The 26,010-nt window shown below is 31.7% G+C and overlaps 1 protein-coding gene across 6 annotated transcripts in view; it reads right to left on the minus strand.

The window, feature by feature from the left end:
• The window catches only part of LOC132920729 (calcium-activated potassium channel slowpoke), a 71,337-nt gene extending 46,975 nt beyond the window's left edge, over positions 1-24,362 (minus strand). For 3 of the 6 annotated variants that reach the window (XM_060983364.1, XM_060983361.1, XM_060983363.1), the window contains exons 1-3: positions 23,217-24,361; positions 541-602; positions 364-460 (exon numbers count right to left, since the gene is read on the minus strand). In XM_060983364.1, the coding sequence (XP_060839347.1) occupies positions 364-460; positions 541-602; positions 23,217-23,561 (504 nt within the window). In that variant the 5' untranslated portion in view covers positions 23,562-24,361. Of the gene's footprint in view, positions 1-363; positions 461-540; positions 603-23,216 lie in introns of all 6 variants that reach the window. The other 3 variants (XM_060983366.1, XM_060983365.1, XM_060983362.1) reach the window with 2 other exon arrangements.
• Positions 24,363-26,010: the final 1,648 nt, after the last annotated feature.

Raw genomic sequence — 26,010 nt, forward strand, 5'->3', positions numbered from 1 at the left:
ATGCAAATTATTTAAATTTTATAACAATCATAAAAGCCAACAGGAAATTGCATTGTAATAATTTTTACTATCGTTCTAGATAATATTAATTTAATTTTCTTTAGCTCATTTTCGCATTTCTTTATGTAAATTTTTCAATTATTATAGAACTTTGATGTGAATATAAAAAAGAAATACATTCCCTTAAATGTTATCTTACAATACATTGTATGTATGAAAATACGATGACAGCCATTTGACTACTTTTAATATCAATGAACAACATTTACTTCCTAAACATTAAAATGCAATTAAAAGACCTCAAGAATACTACATTTTAAGGATATTTGTATATGCAACAATATTTGCATTTCGAATACTTACTCTTATAAAATAATAAACCATAAAAAAAATATTGAACGCTAAATCTACTTGTTGAGTAACATTGTGACTCCACTTTTGGCATCGTTCAACCTCCTCGCTGGAAAAAAAAACCGTAATTTAAATTGATGAGAAACTCTGGAAACTGCTGTACCTACATAACTTGTGTTTTCAACTTACTTGGAGGCGTCGATAAAATATATAATTAGAGATGCTATACTTAAAATGAACACAAGCACCACCTGAAAAAAAATACGATTCATTAATGACAAAAAAATTACAAGTCTATTTTGTATGATATATAATTGTACATTTTTACTGCTAATTTCTGGCTCGTGTGAGATATAAGTCTCGAATTCATTTTATTTTAATTGGATTATTCAAACGGATGTTTTATCAGTTACCAGAGTATGATAGTTTATTAAAATTTAAATATATAGTGAAAACTAAATTTGTGAACTAGAACTCTGTTACATAACATGCAAATTAGTTGGACCCAATATCCGGTGATCCGACACGAAATCGAGTAAAACCATATATTGTTTAAATAAAATTTTGTTATTGGATTTACCCTGTAATTTCCTATATTGTAATAATTATAGCAATGCTATAACATTTGCCCCAATCGACGCCTGATTTGAGCACGAAGTCAAAATACGTGTTAAAGGTTGCGTCCGGCAGGATAACTTATATCGAAGTTATATACGTGCATTAAATTTCGCAGGCCGTCGGTATGTTTTATACGAACGGTAAAAAATGCCAACATTCATATGCGACGCGATAAATTGCCGCTCGTGGGCCGTTCAAAATTTCCGCGAAAATAAACATATATTAACAGTCGATTAGTTATTTTCAACTTCTGCACAGTTGTGTGTGGCAGGTGTGATTCATTGATTCATTTACGAGTTCAGTGAATTATTGTTTCGTCTCGTCGAGCGGACACAATACTGTTATATTTATAATCATACGTAATTACTATAATTATGTGATATACAACGGTATGGTCACCGTCATCGTTCATCACGACGTCGCACGTTTTTATATTCGTGTTTTTTTTTTTTTTTTTTTGTACTGTCTGCGACGTGAAAACATCGAAGGGCTCATTATAGACAAGCGACATCTGGCCGTAAAAACAAACAAATGAACGAACGTGCATTCGTCCACTTAAATATTACGCGTCTAATTCCAGGGGATGACACATCATCACTGTAAAGCACACCTTGTCGTCGTGCCACAAACATAATAACACATTGGACGGAAATCTAATTTTTTTATACACTGACAAACGCGAGTACGTATTTTTGAATGATCACAAACTTATCTTGAAATCAAAAACTTTGTATTCGTTCATCGTTGTATAGAAATATTATATTGCTCTCTGAATGAAATAGTGAATTAAAAACCTTAAAATATGTACACAATATACTACGAGTAAAAACATCCTATATTTAAAAAAATATGCAACTGAAAACATATATCTTTAAAACACTAAAAATTAATTTCAAATAAAAAAGAATTAGGTATTCAGCTATACAGCAAAACAAAATATGTATACTGTTAAACTGCGGCTACTGAGTATATAATAATAATGAATGTATAGAAATCGTTGATGAATAGTACAATGAATATTAGGTATATTGTACATAATAACAACACTGTCGTAAAAATTCAAATATTGTAATATCCAAAATTTCACTAAAATCAAATTGTTTTTTTTACTAATTGTGATATTTTTTTAACAACACGATTAATGGTAATATCTACGCACATAAATATATGTAAAATAATGAAATTTATAACATATAGGTGCAAGATGTTATATGTATCAGAACGTCACCTGTATGTACCTACGTGACTTTTTGAATATTGAAAAAAATGTGATACCTATCATTAACGAAACAAAAAAAAAAACGAATTTATAAACAATGTTTTTAATTTTATTGTATACTGCAGTATACTAATAATATTAATTATATAACTTTTTTAATTCAAACAACGATTGGTTTTCTTCTCATAATTTATACGGTTTTTATTCAACTTTGAGTATATATTATATGCATATATAAATGACCAATGATCAATGATCATGTACATGATAAACTGCTAAGTTCAAGGTAAGTTCGTGTATTATAATATAGGTTTACGATGATTTAAATTGAACTCCCCCACATCCCACAGTCATCGTCGTATATATTTATATAATATACCGGCTGCCGACAAAATTACAAGAATTTTTTTTTTTTTATTTACAGCGCGAAACCGCCGAGTTGTAACCACGTGGTGACCGTAATTTCGTTCCAAGAGAAAAAACTAAATAGATAACAAAAAAAAAAAAAAAAACGTTTCGGGTATGAGTTATATTTATACAACTACGACCAAGTCCTCTACCCCCCTCTCGTTCTACCCTGTCATGCGCTACGCAGTAGTTTCCGGGGGACACGACACTGCTGCAATAACCTAATGACCATACCATTACATTTATTTTATTTTTTATACACACGTTTTTTCTTCTTTTTGATAATGACACGTATTATATATATTATAAAGATATATTCTTTGATGATTCGGCTCATGCGTTTATTTGTTTTATTTTATTTATTTATTTATTTTTTTTTTAGGATCTACCGACGGCTGACCTAGAGGGCTAAATATTTCACCGCGTCGAAATTGTATCGCTGCCAAACCCATATGGCCTAATAGAAATTGATTATTTTCCGCACCATTCGACGGCAGTCACGACAATATTTTAGGCCCTTCATTTATTTATGGACCGTGGTATTATAATTGAAAAAAAAAATATAATACCATTTGACCCCCAATAAAAAGTAACAATAATAGTTGACGTCATTGACCGTTTCTATATTTTTGTTTTATTATTATTATTTTGTTCAGCGTGCGCGCTACTACTATTGCACGCATATCGAAATCGAAATTAAAGTAGGATATTATAATAGAAAGAACACACTCAGTTGTCCATCTGTAATATACCATTTAAATTTCTTGTTCCAAAAATAAATGAACCAATACCTAACAAATTATCGCTAATAACTTATAACATTTTTTTTTTTTTAATACTTGTATCAACAACTAATTAAACGGAATAAACAAACTACATTACACATATATAATATATTGCCTGCGTTTTAATTTATAATGTAGTATGAGATTAGTGTAATCATATTAGTATTAGCTCCAATATTATGGTAGTAAACGTAAGAATGGGTAAGTCACGTTACATATTGTCATATTGATAGTAAATACGCACTTAGTAGTATGTACAATTAATTTAATAATATTATATAGCAAACTAATATATATTAATTTTTTTTTAAATGTATAGTTAAATTGTAATTATTAGTTCTAAACACAAGAGCTACTCAAAAGACAAAAACAAATTACCCATTATAATCCCATAAATATTCCAATTGGGCCACCAGAGTAATTTTGAGAGTCCAATATTTTAAAAAATGTCTAATATAAACGCTATTGTAAATGATTTAGTTTACTCTTATAAAAACATACTGATGTTAATTAAGCATTAACAAATAGTCATGTTTGTTATGTATAACATTATTAAAATTAAAAATAGAACATAGGATGCTTCATTTAACATATTAGGATAAAAACAAAAATGCATAAATACTGTTTCATGGTATAAAAAAAATGTTAGCTAAATAATATATTATGGGATATATATACCAGACATGAATTTTATAAAGTAGGTATTGAGGTACATACTTATTTCAATAAACTGAATAAACTATAGTAATTTTTATATAATTTTTTTTAGCCCAGATGATGAAAATTGGTACAGACAATAATATAACATAATAATATAATATATGATCATGGAATACAAACGTAAATACAATTTAAGAAAGTTTTTATTTCAAACAACACATTTACGATCAATATATTACTTAATATTATTATTCCACGTTTGAATATAATATTTTTTACACACATTGAAAACTAAATATTGTATTATAGAGCAATAATGTTACTATGTTTTATGTTAAAGAGAGTTTGAATGTAATTTTTTTCCTTATTTCTACAATGACGTGACAAGATAGTCATGACAGTCATATCATGGAGAATTACCGTCATAATACAATTCAAATATTCTTGTAATTCGTCTTTTTATTTGACAATGCTCGTTCATCATCAATAATATAATTCCTACATCAAGAGAAATACCAAAATAATTTTAATGTGTACGACAAATAATGGAATAATTAAGGATAACAGTAATTATAGAAAAGGGATGGGGATAGCTGAGTGACATTATTTTAATTATTATACGCTCACTTGAGCAAGATACGTTCCGTCAACTAGTTGTTAATCAATTGTAACGAAGCAAATTTTGTATCATGTTATTCGTTGTTCATGTTTAATTATTGATTTTTCAATTCATTGTAAAAAGGTTTATAAAAAAAATAAAAATAAAATGGTTGAACGTTTATCATGCTTTAACTCGACTCGGCCAATAAAAGTCTCTCGGGAATCGCGTTTCGGGGTAAGTCATTTAGTCGCTTGGGAGGATGGTTTAGAAATATGTGTTGTTAGCTTTTTAAGCCCAAAAGTGATTAATCATAGCGTAGTAAAAACGATTTCAAACTGACATCCATTCATTATAAGTTTGACCGTAAATTTTGCTATATTTTGCACTTTTTATGATCTCTTGAAAAGTTTAATTACAACTTTCATTATTCAATTTATTTCATTATACATTGCAGTTAATACACATGTAGGGAAATATTCATTGTAAATTGTAATAATCTATCCTAAAAACTATTAACTGGAAAAATAAACCCGAAAATCTTTATTTATAAAAGGCTCAGAATTCAAAATGATTTTGTGTACATAAAACTGTACATAATAATAACAATCAAATCACTGCACGCAGGGAACAGTTTTAAAATAATTTTAATCAAAAATTGCTCAAAATATTTGAGATACAAATTAACTTAATTAGATATGACAAACCATTAAATATTATTACCCGGCATGGAGAGATATTAAATAATAAACTGATAGTTGTGTTCATGAAAATAATTGTTTTAATTGGTATCATACCTACATTCAGTGATTATATGTATTATATTTATTATATTATCTTTATTCTTTATACGATTAGGGAACTGGGTAGTTGGAAGGTCAATTACGATTTTAAATACTGTAAAATTAAAGCAGAAGAAATATTACATACAAATACAATTGTAATTACTGCCAACAATTATAATATAATTTAATATTTACCTATAATTAATATTAATGGAATATTGAAAAGGTTTTTACAGAATAATAATCTAAAAATTGTCGCAAAACATAATAGATGCGTTAATCTCGTGTTATGTTTCCATCTATTTGATATAATAATATTATATTAATGTACTACCCAGCTCATGTCTGTAAGTTTCTTTTAAATGTATCAACAAATCATACGAATAAAATTCACAATACACCTACTGAATTTGTAAAGATGATTTGATTCTGTAATTTAAATGTGTGAGTAGTATTTTATTTATTAAATTTTATATCATATTATATTAAACTCAAGTTGAAAAGAAAAAAGATATTAACAAATAATTACAACGAAATACGGTACTGTTAGTTAGCTTTTTTTTAAAAGGCCACACAAACAAAAGCGGAGTTATGAGATGGGCACTTTGTGTGCGTGTATTAAATAAAATGTACATTGTGTATCTAATATCTATATTGCTATCAGAAAAATAGTACGCCACTGTTCTAAAAGTGCTAACAATGTGCGCACACGAACACTCAGACCATCCATGCACGTCGATAGACACGTATTTATATCTACGCATCACGCACAAACACACAAATACAAGTAATATATGTGTATCGTAAATATTTTATTTTTTTTATTCATAAGTTTCATAAGTTATGATTGTGAAAAATACAGCGAAAACCAACACAACGTGTCGAGTACGAATAAGATACGGTTAACAGAAAACCATTGTCGTGACAACTTTGGCACAACTTCGCCAACGGTGCATCGTCGTTACACACCCGTTACTAAAACATCAGCGTACACGGCATGCCTGAACGTTGTCAGCCTCAGCCGTCACCGGTTTTAATGTGTGGAACTATAAAACCGAACGATAACACGGTTATTTCATTTTATTATTAATAATTTTACTATCTACTTTTAAGTGTACTGCAGCTGTACATGCGATGAAAAAAAATATCATATTTATATAATTACAAACTCCGCAAGTACCTACAGTAATACGTACAGAAAATAAAAACTTAAACGAGAATAAGACACATCGCGATAAATGCTTTTTATAAATAACCCGCGAGTAGGAGGTAGCAGCCCCGTGTATTTAATCGCGATAAAAAAGTAGAAAAATAACGGGCTAAGGTCGGCGTGCAATAGATCGCATGTGCACGTCCGTCGGCAACGAAAATAAAAAAACAATTTATCCGACTCGCAGGTTAATTCGGTCTCTTCGACGGCACAATATCAACCGTACAAGGTTAATAATATTATAATGTTATTATTACGATGCACGTTATATTATTAACATGTACCTACCTATTGTACGCATACGTTTCGTGGAAAGTTTTTAACGATAAGGTGTCCCAAAGTTTCTAATAATACAACGAGCGTATAGTGAGCGTACACAATTTCGAGAAACAGTACCCACGGCAATAATACTACGTGGGTATATGTATATTATTATTATTATTATTATTATTATTATTATTATATAACTTTTATCGCGTATTTCGTCGAGAGTGTCACACTCCGGTGTATATTAAATGATAACATTATAATAGTCACTCGCACTCCATAATATTATTATAGTAGTCGTGTACGCATATATTTTTGTATATTATGAACAGAAAATGTCGGTTTGCACGCGTATATTACTTTCAACGCGGCCCGGAAGTGGTGAGAAGAAAATATATCACAGTAAATGCGCGTGCGTGGTAACACTATTTTTTCGTCGCACCAAGTTTTCATAAACTCTACACAAAATACATTTGTTTGCTGCCAAACACCCGTAAAACGAGCGCGAAACCCATAATGACGTGTCTTACGAACTGTACTTGAACTATTATGGGTGCAGAGCATAGAGTCATCATCGACAAATTGTCACTAGATATATATAATATATATATATATAAAGTACAATGCGGAAATTCATCTCGTGTCAGGTGCAGATGAAGATATTGGTGTTCTCATTTCAGGTCTTGCTAGACTGTAGGTGTAATATTTCGACTTGTTTACAAAGAACTAAAGAATAATATGTTTTTCCTCGTGTAATTGTTCTCAGTTTTTTTCTTTTCGATTCTTCCACATCGTTTATTTAACTAGCGAGGTGATGACCGTCATTATTTGGTATTTCTCCGTCTGTTTGAGCGAATAGTATCACATATATACGAGTATATATATAGTTATAAAGTTGTAGTAGAATACCAGTTTGACGAGTGCTTTTTCCATTAAAAACACTGTTTAGTTCAAATATAAGTGTGAATAGGTTTATCGACAAATTAATGTATACACTACACTGTATATCAATGTCTTTACTTTGCTATAATGCACTTAATAAAGGACTCTATTTTACTCACCCATGAGTCACCCCTAAATGGTAAAGTTAGGTTAATAGTCCTGTATTGGTATTTTTTCAAAATTGTTTCACACATTCTAACCACCATCACCCTATATCAACTATCACTCTCAGAGCCATATTATTATAAATATTTATGAAATTTTAAATCTGTCGATAAAATAACTATAAAGTAAGCCTTCTACTATATACAGTCTCAACAAAATTTAATGTAAAGAATATACATTTTTTAATTAACAATAAGAAAAATGTTAAGCTATAGCAGGTATCAGCATAATATATTATTATTGAGATCTTTTTTAATGTTTAGAGAAGCCACAGAAGCAGATATTAAAAATCTCATATATTGATACGCAGTTGTTGTCCTTTAAAAATAATAAAATAGACAGACCTGGATAAATGCTCATTTTCCTCAAACGCGGAGCATTCGATAGAAACATACTATTATTATTTGTTATATTGTACAAAAACGTTATAGTTATTAAAATACAAGAAGTCGCGGTGTATGTGGGTGGCCGACAATCAGTCATTTTCGTGCATGCGTATTACAAATGCAAGAGAGTACTTTGAAAAATAAATTAAAATATTTAAAATCTAAAACAATTATCTGCACGACGTGTCCAGTGTTTAACATCCAAACGCATAATACGTGTGTGTTCGTGTATTCCAATCGGCACGCTGTTAGGTATTGTTTTAAAGAGTAATTTTTGGCGATTCATATTGAACAATATACGCTGCAGTGGCATTCGTGTCCAATTGCTAGGTAATCGCGTATCGAATCGCCTAATGCCGATATATAAATTATTTTCTAAATATCCATTTGGTGAATATGACCAGGGGAGACATTTGAAAGGGCGTTGCCGGATGGCAAACGTGCTGTATTTTCATAAAAAAACAAACCAGCAACCAGCATGGTTAAAAATATTACATAATAATATGCTAGATTATTTGACCGAATATACGGTCGTCTAGGAGACCTAACAAATATAATATTATGTATTATCGTTTGATTAATAAAGTGCCATAATTGAAAATCACAAAATTATTTATCACTAACCTGCAAGTATAAAAATACTTAATATTTATATAATAAAAACGATAGTTAGGTAAGTCCTTACCATGAAAAATATATAAACACTTTAATAAATACCCTAAAATATTATATAATAATTATGATAATATTTTAAATAAGATATTTCTGTAACTACACACACAAACACTGTCCAAAAAAAATACCGTCTTGGCACACATATTTTCTCGTAGTTTATAGATAAATTATGAAACAAATAGTAGTTGTGAAATATTTGATAGACCACGTACAGAGGGTTTCATTATACATTAATTTATTATTTTTAAATACCTTAAATGGCAAAAACCGAACGTCAATATCACTGGTATAATGTTGAAATTGGTGCACTTAAATAGTATAATCGTTCTAAACGAACTTGCTCTGGATACTAATATGGGACCGATAATTTATTTCAAAGATAAATTTTTGATGAATTCAAATTTTAATTGGGCACATATTCGTGTAGATAAAAACACGCTTACTGTGCAATTTTCTTTTAAAACGTATTGAAGTTTTATTTATTATATATATATATATACTATATTATAGTGCTCGAATTGTGAGAAATTAAGTAGAGGAGCTCAATCCAACGATTTAAAAACTGCGTTCCAAGTGCACAATTACTTAACACAGACCCGTGGGGGGCTTTTCCCCCACACCCCGTCTCCAACCTTACTTATATTTTGAATACCACTTTTCAGCTACGCAGATATTTAAATTCCAAATATAATATATTTTGTTAGTAATACTTACGTCCTACATGTTCCAGTAGAAAATTAAAAAATTATAATAATCAATAACACACATAATTAATATACCAAATACATAACAAAATTAATAATTATTGTTTTTGATATTAAAAATCGTAAAATTTGTTATATAATTGACATAGATTGAAATCCACATTTCAATAAAAATTATTTTGGGCATAAGTTTATGTCATCCCCTTGTTCTAGTGTAAAAATATAATAGGGGTACACAAGAAAAAGAAAATAGTAGAGGAGCTCTGTCTCCCTGCGCACCCCCCAATTCGAGCACTGATTTTTACACGTACAATTCTAAGCGAAAAATGATTACTTAGCTGAGTTTTTTCACCGAGGGAATCGTATTAATTTTGATTATGGTCGAAATAAAATCAGAAATTTGATCTCTGACACAAAACGGCCACGGCTTGTCGGGCATTGGGTACAACGAGTCAAGATAATATTATAGTCACCATGCCCGAAAATAGAAACGCACGCAATATTATTTTACGATAATAATAATAATAAAAATAATAATATACCTAATAGAAGTGATGCTTTTATATACCGTACCTACACGCCAGCGATGACTTGACCACAATAAAACGAAATGTTTTCCACTGGCAAGACACGTCTGTAATAATATTATGTACAGAGAAATCGGGGTGGTAAAACGACCGTAGGAAGAGCATGTATAGGTAGAGCGTAGAGATACCTATGTACCTCTATAACGACCCAATAAAACGCTCACGATATTGTTATACACGGGCCGTAATTGACACGGTATCGTCGTTTTTAACAACTCGATATTGCGAGCTGTACTATAATATAAGCGTAACGTTTTATATCTGTGCCTGAATGTTGCGGTTGATTTGAATATTTCGAGTTTTGTTTTGTTTTTTTTTTTTTTGCAAATAGTAATCTTCAGTGAAATAGTACAAAAAAAGTGTATCGCGAAGGCAACGTTTGTAATGCGTATATTATTTTAGTGTCAATTTGGTATAAACCTCGTGGCGGTTCGTGCATAAATAACCACTACACGATATTATTATTAGATTTGTTTACCTGGAAACGCACACCCACGCGGAATGCGAACGGTTCGTAACGGTTTATTACGATATTAATTTATCAACGGGGTTACACCGACTTAATTAAATAACTCGAATGCACCAAGCGAAATCATTTGTGAAACTCGGCAACAATGTCGCATATTCCACATAATTCCGTAAAACCATAATAATATAATTTTCGACATTGGTTTGTAATCGGACATATTTCAGAAAGGCACTCGGAACCGACGTTTTTGTCTGTTCTTAACGTCATGCACACAAAGAATAAACATATTTTATATTACATTCATTATTGTGCAGCTAAATATTGCTTAAAATAATTTACGATACCTATAATAAAACTCTACCGATATTCAAAAAACATCATATTTTAAATATGTGCTTTGATAAATTTTGACGGATGATCAATTCGATGTTTGCATAAAAAATTTAAATTGTAGAATAAATAAAAAATATTTTTTAACGTAAAAAATCATAACTGTTTTATATTATCTTATTAATTGGAACATAAATGAGCTGAGAGATTATAATATAATGTTTATGACAATATTATTTAGTATATATTTTACTACCATCTACCTTGATAAATTGTGAACAGTCCACTCCATGTATAATACAAGCAATAGAGAGGTTGGAAGTATTAGGTATCTTGAATAAAAATAAAATAGACTACAGAAAATATGTTTCATTAAATACAAAATAATATATAAATTATGGTTATTAAAATTCTTATAAAATAGTAATAATTTTCGGTTAATTATAGAACGACTATAATCGCTCATGGCCAAAAAACCATAAACGATGATAATGATAATACGTAATTACTAAATACATACGTAGCCAAGAAAGACACACAACTTAATTCATAATGTTAAAACTAAGTAGCTGATATACATGGAGAATATCAAAGTATCAAAATATAATACCATACACAATGCGCATCTACAAAAATATACTATTCACGTTGACAGGGGTGGAGTTTTTTGAATTTCGAATAGATATGTTAAATTTGTCGTTTGGGACGTTAAGTATAATATTATCGCTACCTCGAGTACACGGCCATGATGCACTATCATCTATAGTCTATACATTTTATAAAACATTATTTTCAGGTTTTCCGCCTCCGATTTTTCTTCAATGTTTTCAACCATAGTATGACATCGTCATCGATCATCATGACATTGGGGATACCCAGATATATGGGGATTATTTTGGTATAGGGGAGTGTACGAAATGAAAACAAATCACGTAAATACCTAAAACAATATTTTATTATATTAATCAATCGGTACTCGATTGTTGGCGTACGCAATAGACAGCTGGGTTTATGTCGTATGATATAGAGGCAATAAAAGTAGGGAAGATTTCCTAATCACGGGGCCTAATAGGCAATATATATAATATAATAATAAACGCAACCAACAGTCGTCGTACTTTTCCAATGCGTGTGCGCGAATACAAACAGTTCCAGCGATTTTCAACGTTTGATTAATAACCCTCAAATAACCACGACAAGAAAATTAATTATGGTAATTTGTCATAATCAACGTCGACAGCGCTGTCAGATGGTTTTTTTTCAATTATTTTATTATAAATTATAAAATTATATTATTATATTTAATATATAAGAAACGTAATGCGATAGCAAAATATTATTATACTGTGTGCAGCAGAAAATTAAGAAAATTGTATATTATTTCGAAGTGATCGAATGCTTGAAATGGTCGTCACTATTTATTTTCGACTAAAAACAAACATTATTATTTCAGCTGCTATATATTTTCAGCCACAAATGATAAGCAGATGGTTCCTTGTTTTGTTAAAATGTACATTAAACTTACATTATGAACCACTCTAAAGTTATATACAACTCTGTTAAACTTACAAAACATATATTTTGATTAATGTGGAAAAAAATACATGATACATTAATTACGAAGTTAAAAATTGCAATATATTATTAGGTACGTTATTTAAATTAAAAATTACCATTCTGCAATAATACAATTTGTACAATGTCTTAAATATTATTATAAATATTTCTATTTATTCACACTTTAAATTAAACACAATCTTTAATTTAGTATCTATTCTGTAAAATAATTTTATATATACAACATATAGAAAGTTAATATTAAGTACTCCTATATATCAATATAAAATACACTAAAGGTAACCAAAAAATGATATACATCATATTAAATTCGTATTCATCAGAACAAATATTTGGTTGTTAGCATAAATATATCAGATGAAATTGACTCATTATCATACTTAAAGTTAAAAACATTGTAAACTTCCTTTTTGATATTTAAATTTTGTTTACCTACTTTATTAATAGTATTTTTAAATAAATTGTAATATTTCTAATAAATATAAGATATAACTAATAAGGGTAATGTAAAAATTGAAACATTATCAATAGCTGTTGTAGAATTACTAATAATGTTCTTGACTTAGAATTTTAATAATATGTTAATTCTTTCTAATATTGTATTGACTATTGAATAATACAACAATGATTTTGACAAAATCAAATTCATTGTTATCCGAGGTCGCATGGTTCGGGAGAAAGAATACAAATAGCCATCTTATTGATACAGAATGAGTAAAAACTTTGAGAAACGACACCACCTTAATGCATTATTTTGTTTTCGTTCGAAAAAGTTTTTAATTTCGAAAAAAAGATAAGATTATTTCAGCCGAAATGGGTACCACCCTGCTCAAATAGAAACGTTCTCGGCATTTCGTAACCCGTCCTTACCCCACGCAGCACTCCTTAAAATAAAACCAGTATGGTTTGCTTATAAGCGTATTATAATTTAAAAGCTTCGTTTTTGTGTTTGAAAATATAATAATGGACATTCCGTGTCAGTTGGTGATTTTGTTTTGTTTTGCGCATTATATTTACGTGTTGTCAGCGTGGGTGCGCGTGTGGTAGCATCGATAGTTATTTATTTTCCGGTCGAACACTCTTAAGCTGTTTTTGCTCAATTATGCTGTTTGGGGCCGAAACGGAATCGAACAGAAAATGGTCATAAAGGAGATTTTTGTACAGTTAAATTTTGTTTGTAATCACCGATAAACCTTAGTAAAAATGGATGACTGAAAATTACAATATTAATATAATAATAAACCCACGGCATTGTAAATTTTGTCTATTTGGTTCTAACTTTCTAAGCGTATAATTAATTTCTGTTAAAAATATTTTTTATATATATTATAATAGGTTTCTTTTTTGATCAATTTGTCATTGTTTATTATCACGATGATAATATAATTCAATAAAAATAAAAACATTTACATACTTAATATTTTATAGGTATATAGTGAAAAGAATATCGAAATGTTTTTTTTAAAACGGGTTATTATATGTACAGCTATTTGTATACTATGGACCTGAAACAAATTTGAATTTCCGGTCTTCCTGTGCCTGGGGCCTTTAAAATCCTAGTAACTACAAAACGGATGGTATGCGGGGAGGAGTTTCTTGGTTGAGGCAAAATAAAAACCGCCCAAAAAGACGTTTAATCGATAAGTCCAATATACAATGGGTAGAGTGCGAACGGATACGACCTTATTGTCGTTTTCTTTCGTAGGGCATAAAAAAAAACAACGTATATACGCATTTTACGCCATAAAAGGGTCACGACGATGTTCCGTGGCAGTACGTCTATCTCTATTATCATATTATTATATTATTTATACTATTATTATTATTATATATAGTGTCGTCGTTGTTCGTTCGTCAGGCACCCCACGGAATTTGTACTTTGACACAAGCACACACACACGTACAAACAAGAGTACACATACAGCTGCAAATATAATGCATACTATAGTGTGTGACGATTTGCAAACTAGGGGAGAAAGAATAAACGTACAACGCGCGCTCGCGACTCGACAGAGGCCGCTAAAAAACCGATCGATCGATTTGAGCGGGCGAGGGTGGTGCCCCGCCCCATCCACCAAACTACCCCTCGTTACTGGAACAAGTGTAACCTACATTCAGAATGCGCACACGCGAGCCCGCGCATCTGTGTATATGTGTATGTATGTCAGTAGTGGGTGTGTGTGTGCGTACGTAGGCGAGTGGGCGAGTGTGTGCGGATTATGTAAAACCAAATGCGGTACTTAAACATGACAGCCTTCGAGCGCGTTTAACTTCCCCGAGACGTGTTCCCACTATCCTAACTCTTTCTCCTAATCCTTCTCTTCCTTCTCATCCTTTCCTCGTCCTATTTATTCACGGTCGATCGACGTCGTTCGATTTGTATTTTTAATTTCTTCCCCTCGACCCATATATGTCGGTAAAACGGCCGACTGGTAGGAAGACCCGTCGTCTTTAAATGATAACGCACATTTGTCCATCAAATCTATCACACACACGTTGCATTTCTCTCTCTCTATGACGTGTCTCATCGATTTGGAATTTTTTATGGAAATAATACAGAAGATGCTTTCACCAGTTGTCGTTTTTATGTATAATATATTATGTTTTTCTCCGTTGTATTATATATATATGCCTGCCTGTTTTTTTTTTCGTTCTATACTTTCGCATATTATTATTATTTGTTTACGACACTCCCCTCAAAATAGCGGTGTCACTATATTTATATAAACATAATATACCAACATTTGTCCATGATGGTAAGTATTGTAATCTAAATTATTGCATTGTTCTCCATTTTTATTAAATTTAAATCTTTCAATAGGAACGTTTTTTCTTCTATTAATTATTAATTTACCAGATAATTTGAATTCAAAACATTTCCAATCTTCATTCTTCAATATAAACTTGTAATATTCATTATGTTATTTAAATGATAATGTTCCCGAAAAAGTCTAAAAACTGTATGTCTTAAACTCTTAAACGAGTTGTTAAAGACAATCCACTTATTTCCACTTTAAAATATTCAAATACAATTTAACACATCATTAGAATATTAGATATTAGTCATTAATATTATTATTTGATTGGTGCATCATTTTTCTGGCGATTTTTTTTTTAATATTATTACCTTCTTAATAAAAATAATTCCAAACACCACTATATTTTATACTCAACGTTTTAAAATGTATTAATGTACTATGCATCATATTTAGTTTAAAAATAATGTATAAATGTAAGTTTCTATATCCTAAATTTTATGAGGTGTTTAAATTATATTAAAAATTAAATAGTGAATTTACATATTATATACACATATGTGTTGTGTATTAATTTTTGAGTTGGAATCATCATGTTATATAATATCTAATTCCTATAATATTACTCTTATTGTGAAAAAATATATGACATTCAGTTAGTGTGAAGTATTTAAATTGTGATCAAGAACTGTTTTGAGTTTATAATGTTCATATTAAATTTTTTATGAATTTTTTTATATAAATCACTATGTTTAAGTACTATAATAAAAAAAATATGAAAAAATTATATTTTCTATCCATGTAAATAAAATCTTTTTTTCATAAGAAATGTAAAATAAAGAAAATAAAACAAATGATAATTTTAGTGTATAATTTATTGAACCAAATGAGGAAATAACATTTAATTATTAAATATATTTTATAACCAAGCATTTATAATATAAAATACTTAATAACGGAAATTAATTATTATTTATTATATAATATACACACGGACTGATCGTTGATTTTTTATGTATACGTTTACTGTAAAATATAATGATTCCACACAATAGTAATCAACCAATAACCATAGTATAACACGTAACAATAATATTCAATTTTGTTATTTTATATCTTTCATGTGATGAATTATAAACTCAAGATCTAATCGAACTTTGATTATAGAAATTCAATTTCAACTTAAGAACTTTTGACTTAAGAAAATCTAAATTTCTATTAATCAACGGGATGTTACGAACGATTTAGACATTTAATCTGGACTCAATATTTACATGTGTGGATTGTAAGTAAATACAAAATCACAAACGGCTAGCAAAATCTGATGATGAAATCTAAACAGAGTTACAAATATTGCGTAAAAGTTGAATGCGCTTTGTCGCACCGTATTATATACTATATAGAATGAACCAGAGGTCTAGCATACACCACTTAAGTGTCTTTTAAAAATACTCTAGATGATGGCATCGCTCCGGGGTTGAAATCATCAAACCGTTTGTTCGTGAACAATGGATACCTGTACGAGTTATATTTAAATGTACTCGGGACTTTTCACTACAATGGCGACCAAACAAACGTTTTAACGAATATGATTTGCGTCCGTTTCGAATTTTTTTTTTTTTCGAGAAATCATCGGTTGTGTTCGATTCCGTTATTTGTATAGTAATTATGTACCAGTTAAACCATGACATTGCTACACATTTCATATCATTCCTAAACTGGGACATACATTTTTCATATTGATTTTTCATGTAATTGAAAACGGCTTGCACTACTCCCAGAAACAATGGCATAAATCCATAACACTACTGTTTAGAGTGTACCAACCGTGATTTTAATGAAAACAGTCTTCACTATTTATACTAATTCCCGGGCAAAAACATTTAGTTCTAATCGTAGTAAAAAAAAATGCACGATAAAATGAATGATAATGAACACCTATTTCATAATAATATAAGATACGTATTATGATATTATTTTTCAAACTATTATGTTTCACCGTGATCGAATTGATTAGGTTTTTTTACACTGTCACGCGATTAGTATTTTTCACAAAAAAAATAAACAAATCGAAATCTTTACATCAGTAATTTGACCTAGTTTACATATAGATATTATAAATATTTTCGGTCAATAATTAACTGTAATTTAATTGTTTGTTGTTTAATCTCCTAACTATCGAGCATAAAAAAGCTCATTTAAATAAAAGTTCATGTTTGTGATACAGTTCGTAATCATGATTTATAAATTAATAACCATTATTTTTCTGTACTAAAAAAAAAAAAATACAAATAGAGTTTTATCATTCTGTGCACGATACATGTTTCGTAGTTGCCAAGTTACGACTGTAGGTTGTTATTTTGGTATTCAGACAACAAAAATAAATATTCAATATTCAATCGACCGTTCATGACAACTTTATTTGTACGCCCCAAATCAATTAATCATCTGTTAATAGTTATTCAATATTGTATTGTTTTAAGAAGAGGTCGAATGTAATAAAACCTTAATATATGTACCCAAGATAGTATATAAGCTGTGAAATATGCGAATCATGGAATATTCAATTTTTGCACATATCTGTACACCAACACTTGCATCATTTTTAATCGAAAGTTTCTTTACAATTTGTAAAATAAATTGAAAATAAAATATTTTTAAAAGCGCCTACTTAAATTTGAGAACTTTTATGTTATTTTAAATTAATTATTAAAAGTTAATAAAAACAACTATATTTTTAGTAATACTTTAAAATCAAACAATATTGTATATATTTTTAGTTCAGCATATATATTATATAATTATATAATGATTTCGTCATGTCAGTATATTTGAGGACTTTTTGAATATTAGTATACTTTAAATTTTTGATTCATATTTGTTTTTAATGAAGATTATTTAGTATAGTATTTATAATTGAACTATTTTATTTTCTGGCAAGTATAACTAGAATGATTTAAACGTTTTACGAAACAGAAAACAAATTAACTCCCTTGTCGGTGTGTATTATTTTAAAAAGTGTTTTAATATTTTGTTATATTAGGTATACTTCTTATTATTAAGAAGTATTTGTAATTATTATTTAAGTTACATAGATAACAGTGGTATAAAACCGTTAAATACTATTTGAATATTATTTTTCATAGAAACTTTAATCTCACTAAGTTCAAGTATTTAATGAATATATTGAAATATTTTATTAACGATTCGATATTTGAACGACATACTACAAAAATTATACATTATAACTAAATTAAAAACCATTAAAAATAAGTTACATTTTCAATTAAAATATTTTGTATAACATATTATATTATGTATTATATATATTAATGTATAATGTATATAGTTAAAATTAAAAGAGACAAATCTAAAAATAAAATCAGAGCATGAAAAATGTCTAAGCACCTTGAATTTTGGATATGCGCCGAGAACTTTATAATTATTGTTTTTAATCCAGCATCATGCTAAGATTTTCTTCGATTGTAAACTTTTAAATCGTTTTGTATAAAATTTTATATTGTAAGAGTTTTGACTCATAATATTATATCGTTTATTTTATTGTACTCTATATTTTAATAAAAGCCTTCGAATATCAATCGTGAACAATATTGCCTATTACGTTGAATAAGACAATATCGCACTGTCGATAAGGTACTAATTAAATACTAACGTATACCTTAAATTATGATTGAAAATAAGTAAATATAATTATTACGATATTCTTCTATAACACGTGAATGATATTATACACGTAATAGTATTTGCGCATTATAAACCTCAATAATTGCGGTCTACGGACATGTTTTATGGTATCCTGCCGAGTCGGTAGGTATTGTGTTAATGTGTCTGTTATTACGCGATAATAGTCGCGTATAATAATAGATCTTGATTTATTTCCAGTTATAAAGTACGTGGGTAGTTCAACAAGAATGAAGTTTGAATAATCGTGCACAGTACACGATTTTCACAAACATAATAATTACGCGCGTTTAACTCGTTGAAATGTATCGGATACAATTTGAAATTAAACGACCGTTGTACCTAGGTAAATGTGTACACTGCACAGGTAGGTACATGAATATTTATGTGTAGAACTTGTATAACGAACGGTTAATTAATCGAATGGTTTATACTCGTAAAACATTAAAAACCGGAACAGCGTTTTTAACTGTTCATTATCATTCCGCTGAATGACTAAACGATATTCTACCTATAGTGCGAATAAACGTAATAGGATAAAAATTGTTCATTTTGAATGCATTTAATTAAAAAGGGTTAATCGATAGTGTCCACCGTTTGGAAAATTGCATACCTACCAATTCAAATAATTTTTTATTTGTTTTTTACCTTTTATTTTTATTGAGCGGTAAAATACAATTCTCCATTCATCGAAAATACACAATGAAAACTCATAAATTCAAACCGACGGATGTGAAAAATATACATAAAACACAATACCCATATCATTGAATAAAAAAAACATATTTTATTATCCATCAAGCATTCAAAAACTATTGACTAATTTATCAACACCCCTATCGTCCTACAAATACCTGATATATTATATTATTATATTATAGCATTGTGTATTTAAGCGAAGGAAGTATATAAAATAAATAATGACTATAAATGTAAGATTAGTATTATTTGCAGCTATCATTATTTATTTTTTTTAGGTCGTATCTAATAAATTAAAAAAAAGTTCATTAGAAAAAGTAACTTTTACAAATCATTATGTATATTAATGATCTCATTAGTCTTTGTATACTATTCATAATATAAAAAAAACACATAGATATTTGAGTAATAAATAATTAACGCTGCAAACCATTTAATACAATTTTGTAAATAATTTAAGCGTTCGTAGAATTATTATGATATACATTTTATACATTAGTTTTACGATCGCTACATTGTTTAAAATATTTATAACAGTTTTAAATTAGGACTTTAATAATTTGGTGTTTAATCTTCGTTATCTGTAAACTTTTGTAATCGAAAAACAAACAAAATAAATTGTCATATACCTATCAGTGCCAACGGAACAAACCTGTGTAATACCCATATTATAATTAAAATACACCAGTTTTTCGTAGAAAATATTTTGAAATAATAAATCGAAATAATCGAATAATAAGGGATATATTATAATTAGATTCATATTCTTAAAAAATTAAAAACTATTAAAAATACAAATCTGTTCGTTTAACTTATTTCTGATATTATTGATTATATTTTATAAAAGTCCTAAAACTCACATTTATAATTTATAGTACTAGATTATTCGTTTATAAATCACGCTTTTATAATATTATCATGTAAGAGTGTAAATATTATGAGACGTAGTCGAATAGCGTTTTGATTTTAACAAAATACATAATACTAAACCAGCTACCTACTTTTAGTAGTTGGAAAACTTGAAATAATATTATTATCTATATTTTGTATCTATACTTTATAAAGATAAATACAATTAAAAGTTTCGACAGTCCAAAAACACAAACACTACATTTAATCTTTAGCCGTTATTGTGTGCGTTCGAGTAACGTTGTGTTATAATCATAATTCAACTTTTACGAGTATTCTTAAAACCGAAACTTTTAAGCGTCTACGCATTTTGTCGAAAAAAAAAAACAAAACAATGAAAAAAAATCTCGGTAAACGATACGGCGGAATTACTTCAAACACGTTATCCCAGACATCTGCACGCGACATTATAGAGTTTTATTTTTTCCGTGATGGGTTAGTTTTTTTCGTAAAAAAACAAAAAAAATTCACATAATGTAATATATTTAATAGTCATAATTGTTTTTCAGATCACATATCATACAACGCTGTATATTATACCAGGTATTCAATAAGTTCGGAAACTCGTAATTACTGTACGCGTATGAAACACCCACATGGAACAGATAAAATGACAGTGTATTATATTATTTTATAATGTGGAATATTTAATAACATTATTATTTATATCGTATTATTATCGATTGTCAGTCCCGACATTAGTCTGATGACCTTTTCCAAACTTATTGAACACCTTCTATTATTATGCTATATAGTAATGTTTAATTTCATCAATTACACACACACACACATACATAAACACATACATTGTTATTATTTAATCGAATTTTATTTTATTTTTACTCATTTCGTTTGTGACGTACAAAACCGAGTTTTGTAAAAATTGTTTTCAGGTGGTACAGACCGTCACCGCGCGTTTTTCGAATAAAATATTGTTTCGTCAAACGCCATTTTTTCTTAGTCATTGTCACAACAATACGCCATTTCAAACACGATGTCGGTTGATAGAATCATGCAGGTCACAGTCGTAAAACATTGTTTGCACACTTAGAAGTGGCTTACGGTTTATAAAACATATACTATAGACATATAACTTCCTTGGACATACCTCATTCTCTGTCAACGGGGTGTTTGAAAAATGTGTCTGCTCAAGTACGAACGGACTAAAATATTTCCTCTTAAAAGGTACGTGTGTACCGGTCATTGGCAATATAGTAGACAATGAAAACAATAGAGGACCAGTGTGAATATTTGTTTCATCCTGGATATATTTAATCACTGAATAGGGCGTATAATTTAGGGTATACATTTATGTTTATTTTGAAGTTTTAAAATTATATCTTGGCCAGAAATTAGTAATTACTAAACAAATAACTCATGTTTTGCAGTTATTATAAAAAAAAGAGAATGTTAAAACATTAAATTTAAAAATATTTACATCGTTTTTTATTTGAAAAATCATTTTTATTTTTAATTCAGTCAATAATTTCGTCAACATCAATGTTATTTATTTTAACCTATTTAGTCATATTATTTTAACTATAAAGCAAAAATGTCTCTAATAATTATCAATTATATCTAACAACTAAATAACATTAGCTGTTTGCTGGAAAAAGTTTCGATATCCTACCAATACAGTCCACCTCTGGTTATCGGCCGATAATTGTCTGCAAAAATCTGAATGAGGACTATTATGACGGCGTAGTAAAGATATAACGAACTTTACTTTTATACGCTTTTACAAGATTTCGTTATAACCTCTTCGAAGTTACGAATTACGATATATATATATATATCAACAGGAGCGATCGTAATTGCATCACTCAAAGTTTTGAAAACCTGGTGTATACTATAATTATTACCTATAGAACTTTTAAACACAAACTCGGTAACATAATATTGGTATATTGGTATGTTTACCGATAAAATAACACATAATTTTCCCCGTGTAAAATGCAATACACGACGATTGAGGTGAGACTAGCCGAGGAATAATATCAATAATTATTTTATTCAAATAACAGTGTTATGACGATATTATTAATAGCACGACTATAACTATTGCTATTGCTATAATATACGCGTTCCCATCATCACACGATCAGCGTTCAGAAGTATTCGAGGCACGTGGTTTTCCCACAGAATACGTTTTGTGGGGTCAACCCTTGACTCCAACCGCTCCAAAAACTCATTCTACACAACATCATAATAACGGTACATCATTTACACAACATATTATATTATTATTGGTTGTTACTCATCAACAGAACATAAAATATATATTAAACAATACGATTTTTACAAACGTGTACATGTATACTGGTGACAGTATAATAATATTATTATTGTAACAACGACAACTGTCTGATGACGATTTTAATGATAACATGTCAAAATATATTATGATTCTCACCAATATCCGCCCGGTAGTGGTCTGTCCGGATATCAGTTCGCCCGCCCAGTCTTTGGCCTCTGTCATGAACGTTCCCTCGAACTCCTGTTTGCCCTGCCGCTTTGGCTCCTTCTTGGGCTCGCTGTTCGGGCAACCGGGCGCCGCGAGCTCGGCGGGCTGCTTGCGCGTGAACAGGAACGCGAAGAACCGCCACAGGAGCACGATGAGCAGCCCAGCGAGAAACGTGAACACGCTGGACAGCAGGAAGCACCACCACTTGCGGTCCTGCAGGCACTCGGTCTTCGGCGGCATCGTGGTCGTCTGTACCGGGCATAGCTGCGCGCAGCATTGCCTTTCCGGAAGCATTGTACCTCGCCGGGGCCGTCCGATCCGGAAACATCAAATACCACGGCGTGGCCGACGTCTCGTCGCCGTGTACCACACCAGTGGTATCCAGCCGGCGTGCTCGCGCTGTTACCTTGCGGCCATGGCCGGTCGGTGGTTCCGGTGTTGGCGGCGCTGCGGGTGTTGCCGCGACGGGATCAGCGGACAGGCGCGACGGGATGCGAGCGGTGGCCGGCCGCGCGATTGGACGCGCGCCGTGCGTGCCGATGGGCCCTGTGCCGCGGTATAGTGACCGATCGTTGCAGAGTGTGCACCTGATCCGACGACGGTGACTCGCGATACGAGACGAAAACTTTCGCCGCAGGTGTAGTCGTCGTCTTCGTATGTCTACTATACGCAGTAATATTATGACGTTCTCACGCAGTGAACACCTCGCGGTTGAAGTGTAAATTACTAAGTTCGCGAGTGCACGTCCGTGTGCGTATATATATATATATATATATCAAAGAGCCATCGCTTGTACGTAATACATATTATCACGACTGTATAATATTATTATCGTATTACGCGTGTTTCAAAAGTTACTTTGTGTGTGTGTACATTTTTTTTTTTTAGAAAAAATGCCGATGTCGTTACTATATTATCTTATAGAACCCAACGTCGAGCGGCCACGTACGGTTACACACTCGCACACACATATCACACACACGCCACACACACACACGCACACACACACGCACACACACACGCACGCACACACGGTGTATTCTGCGCGCGACACCGTCGATGGGTAACGAGCGACTGCCGCGGATCGGCTGCTTGTCCCCGGAACTTGCATGTATATAAGCCTCCGGCCGCCCGCCCACCGCCAGCCATCGCGCGCCGTCCCGTCGCCGCGCGCGCGCGCGCGTAAGAAAACCGACAACCGTGCGACGACAGCGGCGGTGGCGCGCGCGCGGGTCGCTTTTGTGTGTGCAGTCACACGGGCCGCGCGCCGCCGGGATCAATACTGACCTCTAATACCGGACCGGCGCGCTCGCTCGCTCGCTGCTCACTGTCTCGCCCGCCCCTTATGCTGTTGGCGTCGGCTATACGGCTCCTCGACGGGGCGACGGCGGCCCGTGGCGTTTGCTGTGGTTTAACTCGCATACGCGTATTTTTCTCATTTTTTTTTTTTTAGTTAAACCTCCCCTAACAGACGCCTTTGAATGTAACGGACACCTCCGAATAGCGGGAAAAATTTCAGCGACAGACGGTATCTGGTATATTTAGAGGTTTTACCGCAATGTATATTATATATAATAACAATACTATCCTTCTCTCCCCCGTCCCCCCCCCCAAAAAAAAGATTCAGATTTTCACACCGATGCCGCGGACTACATTTAAGTACACAAAATGGTCGCTCCGCCGTGAAAATATAAATCCCGCGTCCAAATAACACGGGGATGGCCTTAATCTCGGTGTATGCGTTCAGGTGAGTTGGAGGAGTTGGGCGGTCGTGCGCGTATATAGGGTAGTGGGATGATAACGGTTGTGCCTGTACATGAGTATACTACCTTCCGTTCGAAGGAAAGGGTCGGTCGGGATTTTCTACTACAGTATATACTACGTCGTATCATAGTATAGTCGTCGTCGCCGCCGATGCCCGGGCAAAACGTTTCGGGGTCACGGAGAGGCGCTCCAGCGACGGCGGCGGCGTTCCAGTTCCGCCCTCGCCGCTGCGTATTTGGATTTTCCGCGTGGTTCAATAGGCTGGACGCGTTTCTGCACCGGGTGCGGGGTCGACGAGTAGTGAGGCGGTAGCTGCCGGTTGTGTGCGAGAAAGGGCGGCCCCTCGGGGTAACGGCGTAGAGTCGGTTGGGTTTTGTATGAGTGTGGGTGAGTGTGGGTGTGTGTGGGTGTGTGTATGTGCGTGTGTATCGAGTGATAGGCAGGGGGGGGGGTTCGGGAGAGCAGTATACTTTTGCTGCTGGTCGCGGTGGTGCAGACGATGGTGGTGCCCCCGCTATGATACCGTGAGCTGGTGGTCGGTGGCGGGGACAATTGGATTTTCACTCTCAAAGTTCACGCGCGCGTTTATTATATATTATACGCCACGCCGAAACGATATCGTCCGGTCCGGTCCTATATAATATATATACGTGTATTATAAAATATATTATGTATATGATATACGCGCGTATCGAACGGATGGGATTTCTTTTTACGTTTTGACATTTTATTCATACATATTATACTCACATATTATATCTATATCAATGTATTTCTTTTTACTTTCAGTGCGACGACGACGCGCGCGTATATCCCGAGAGAGAGAGAGAGAAAGAGAACTGCAACGTACGCGCATCTCATAATAAAGGTTACCATAATAATATAATTTTATTATATGTTACGCTCCTATTATAGTGCAGAACGAATCATAATATTATATTATGTATTGGTATATTAATACGTTTGCGGTAGATTATAC

Source organism: Rhopalosiphum padi, chromosome 2 (assembly GCF_020882245.1).
Source record: "Rhopalosiphum padi isolate XX-2018 chromosome 2, ASM2088224v1, whole genome shotgun sequence".
NCBI lineage: Eukaryota > Metazoa > Arthropoda > Insecta > Hemiptera > Aphididae > Rhopalosiphum > Rhopalosiphum padi.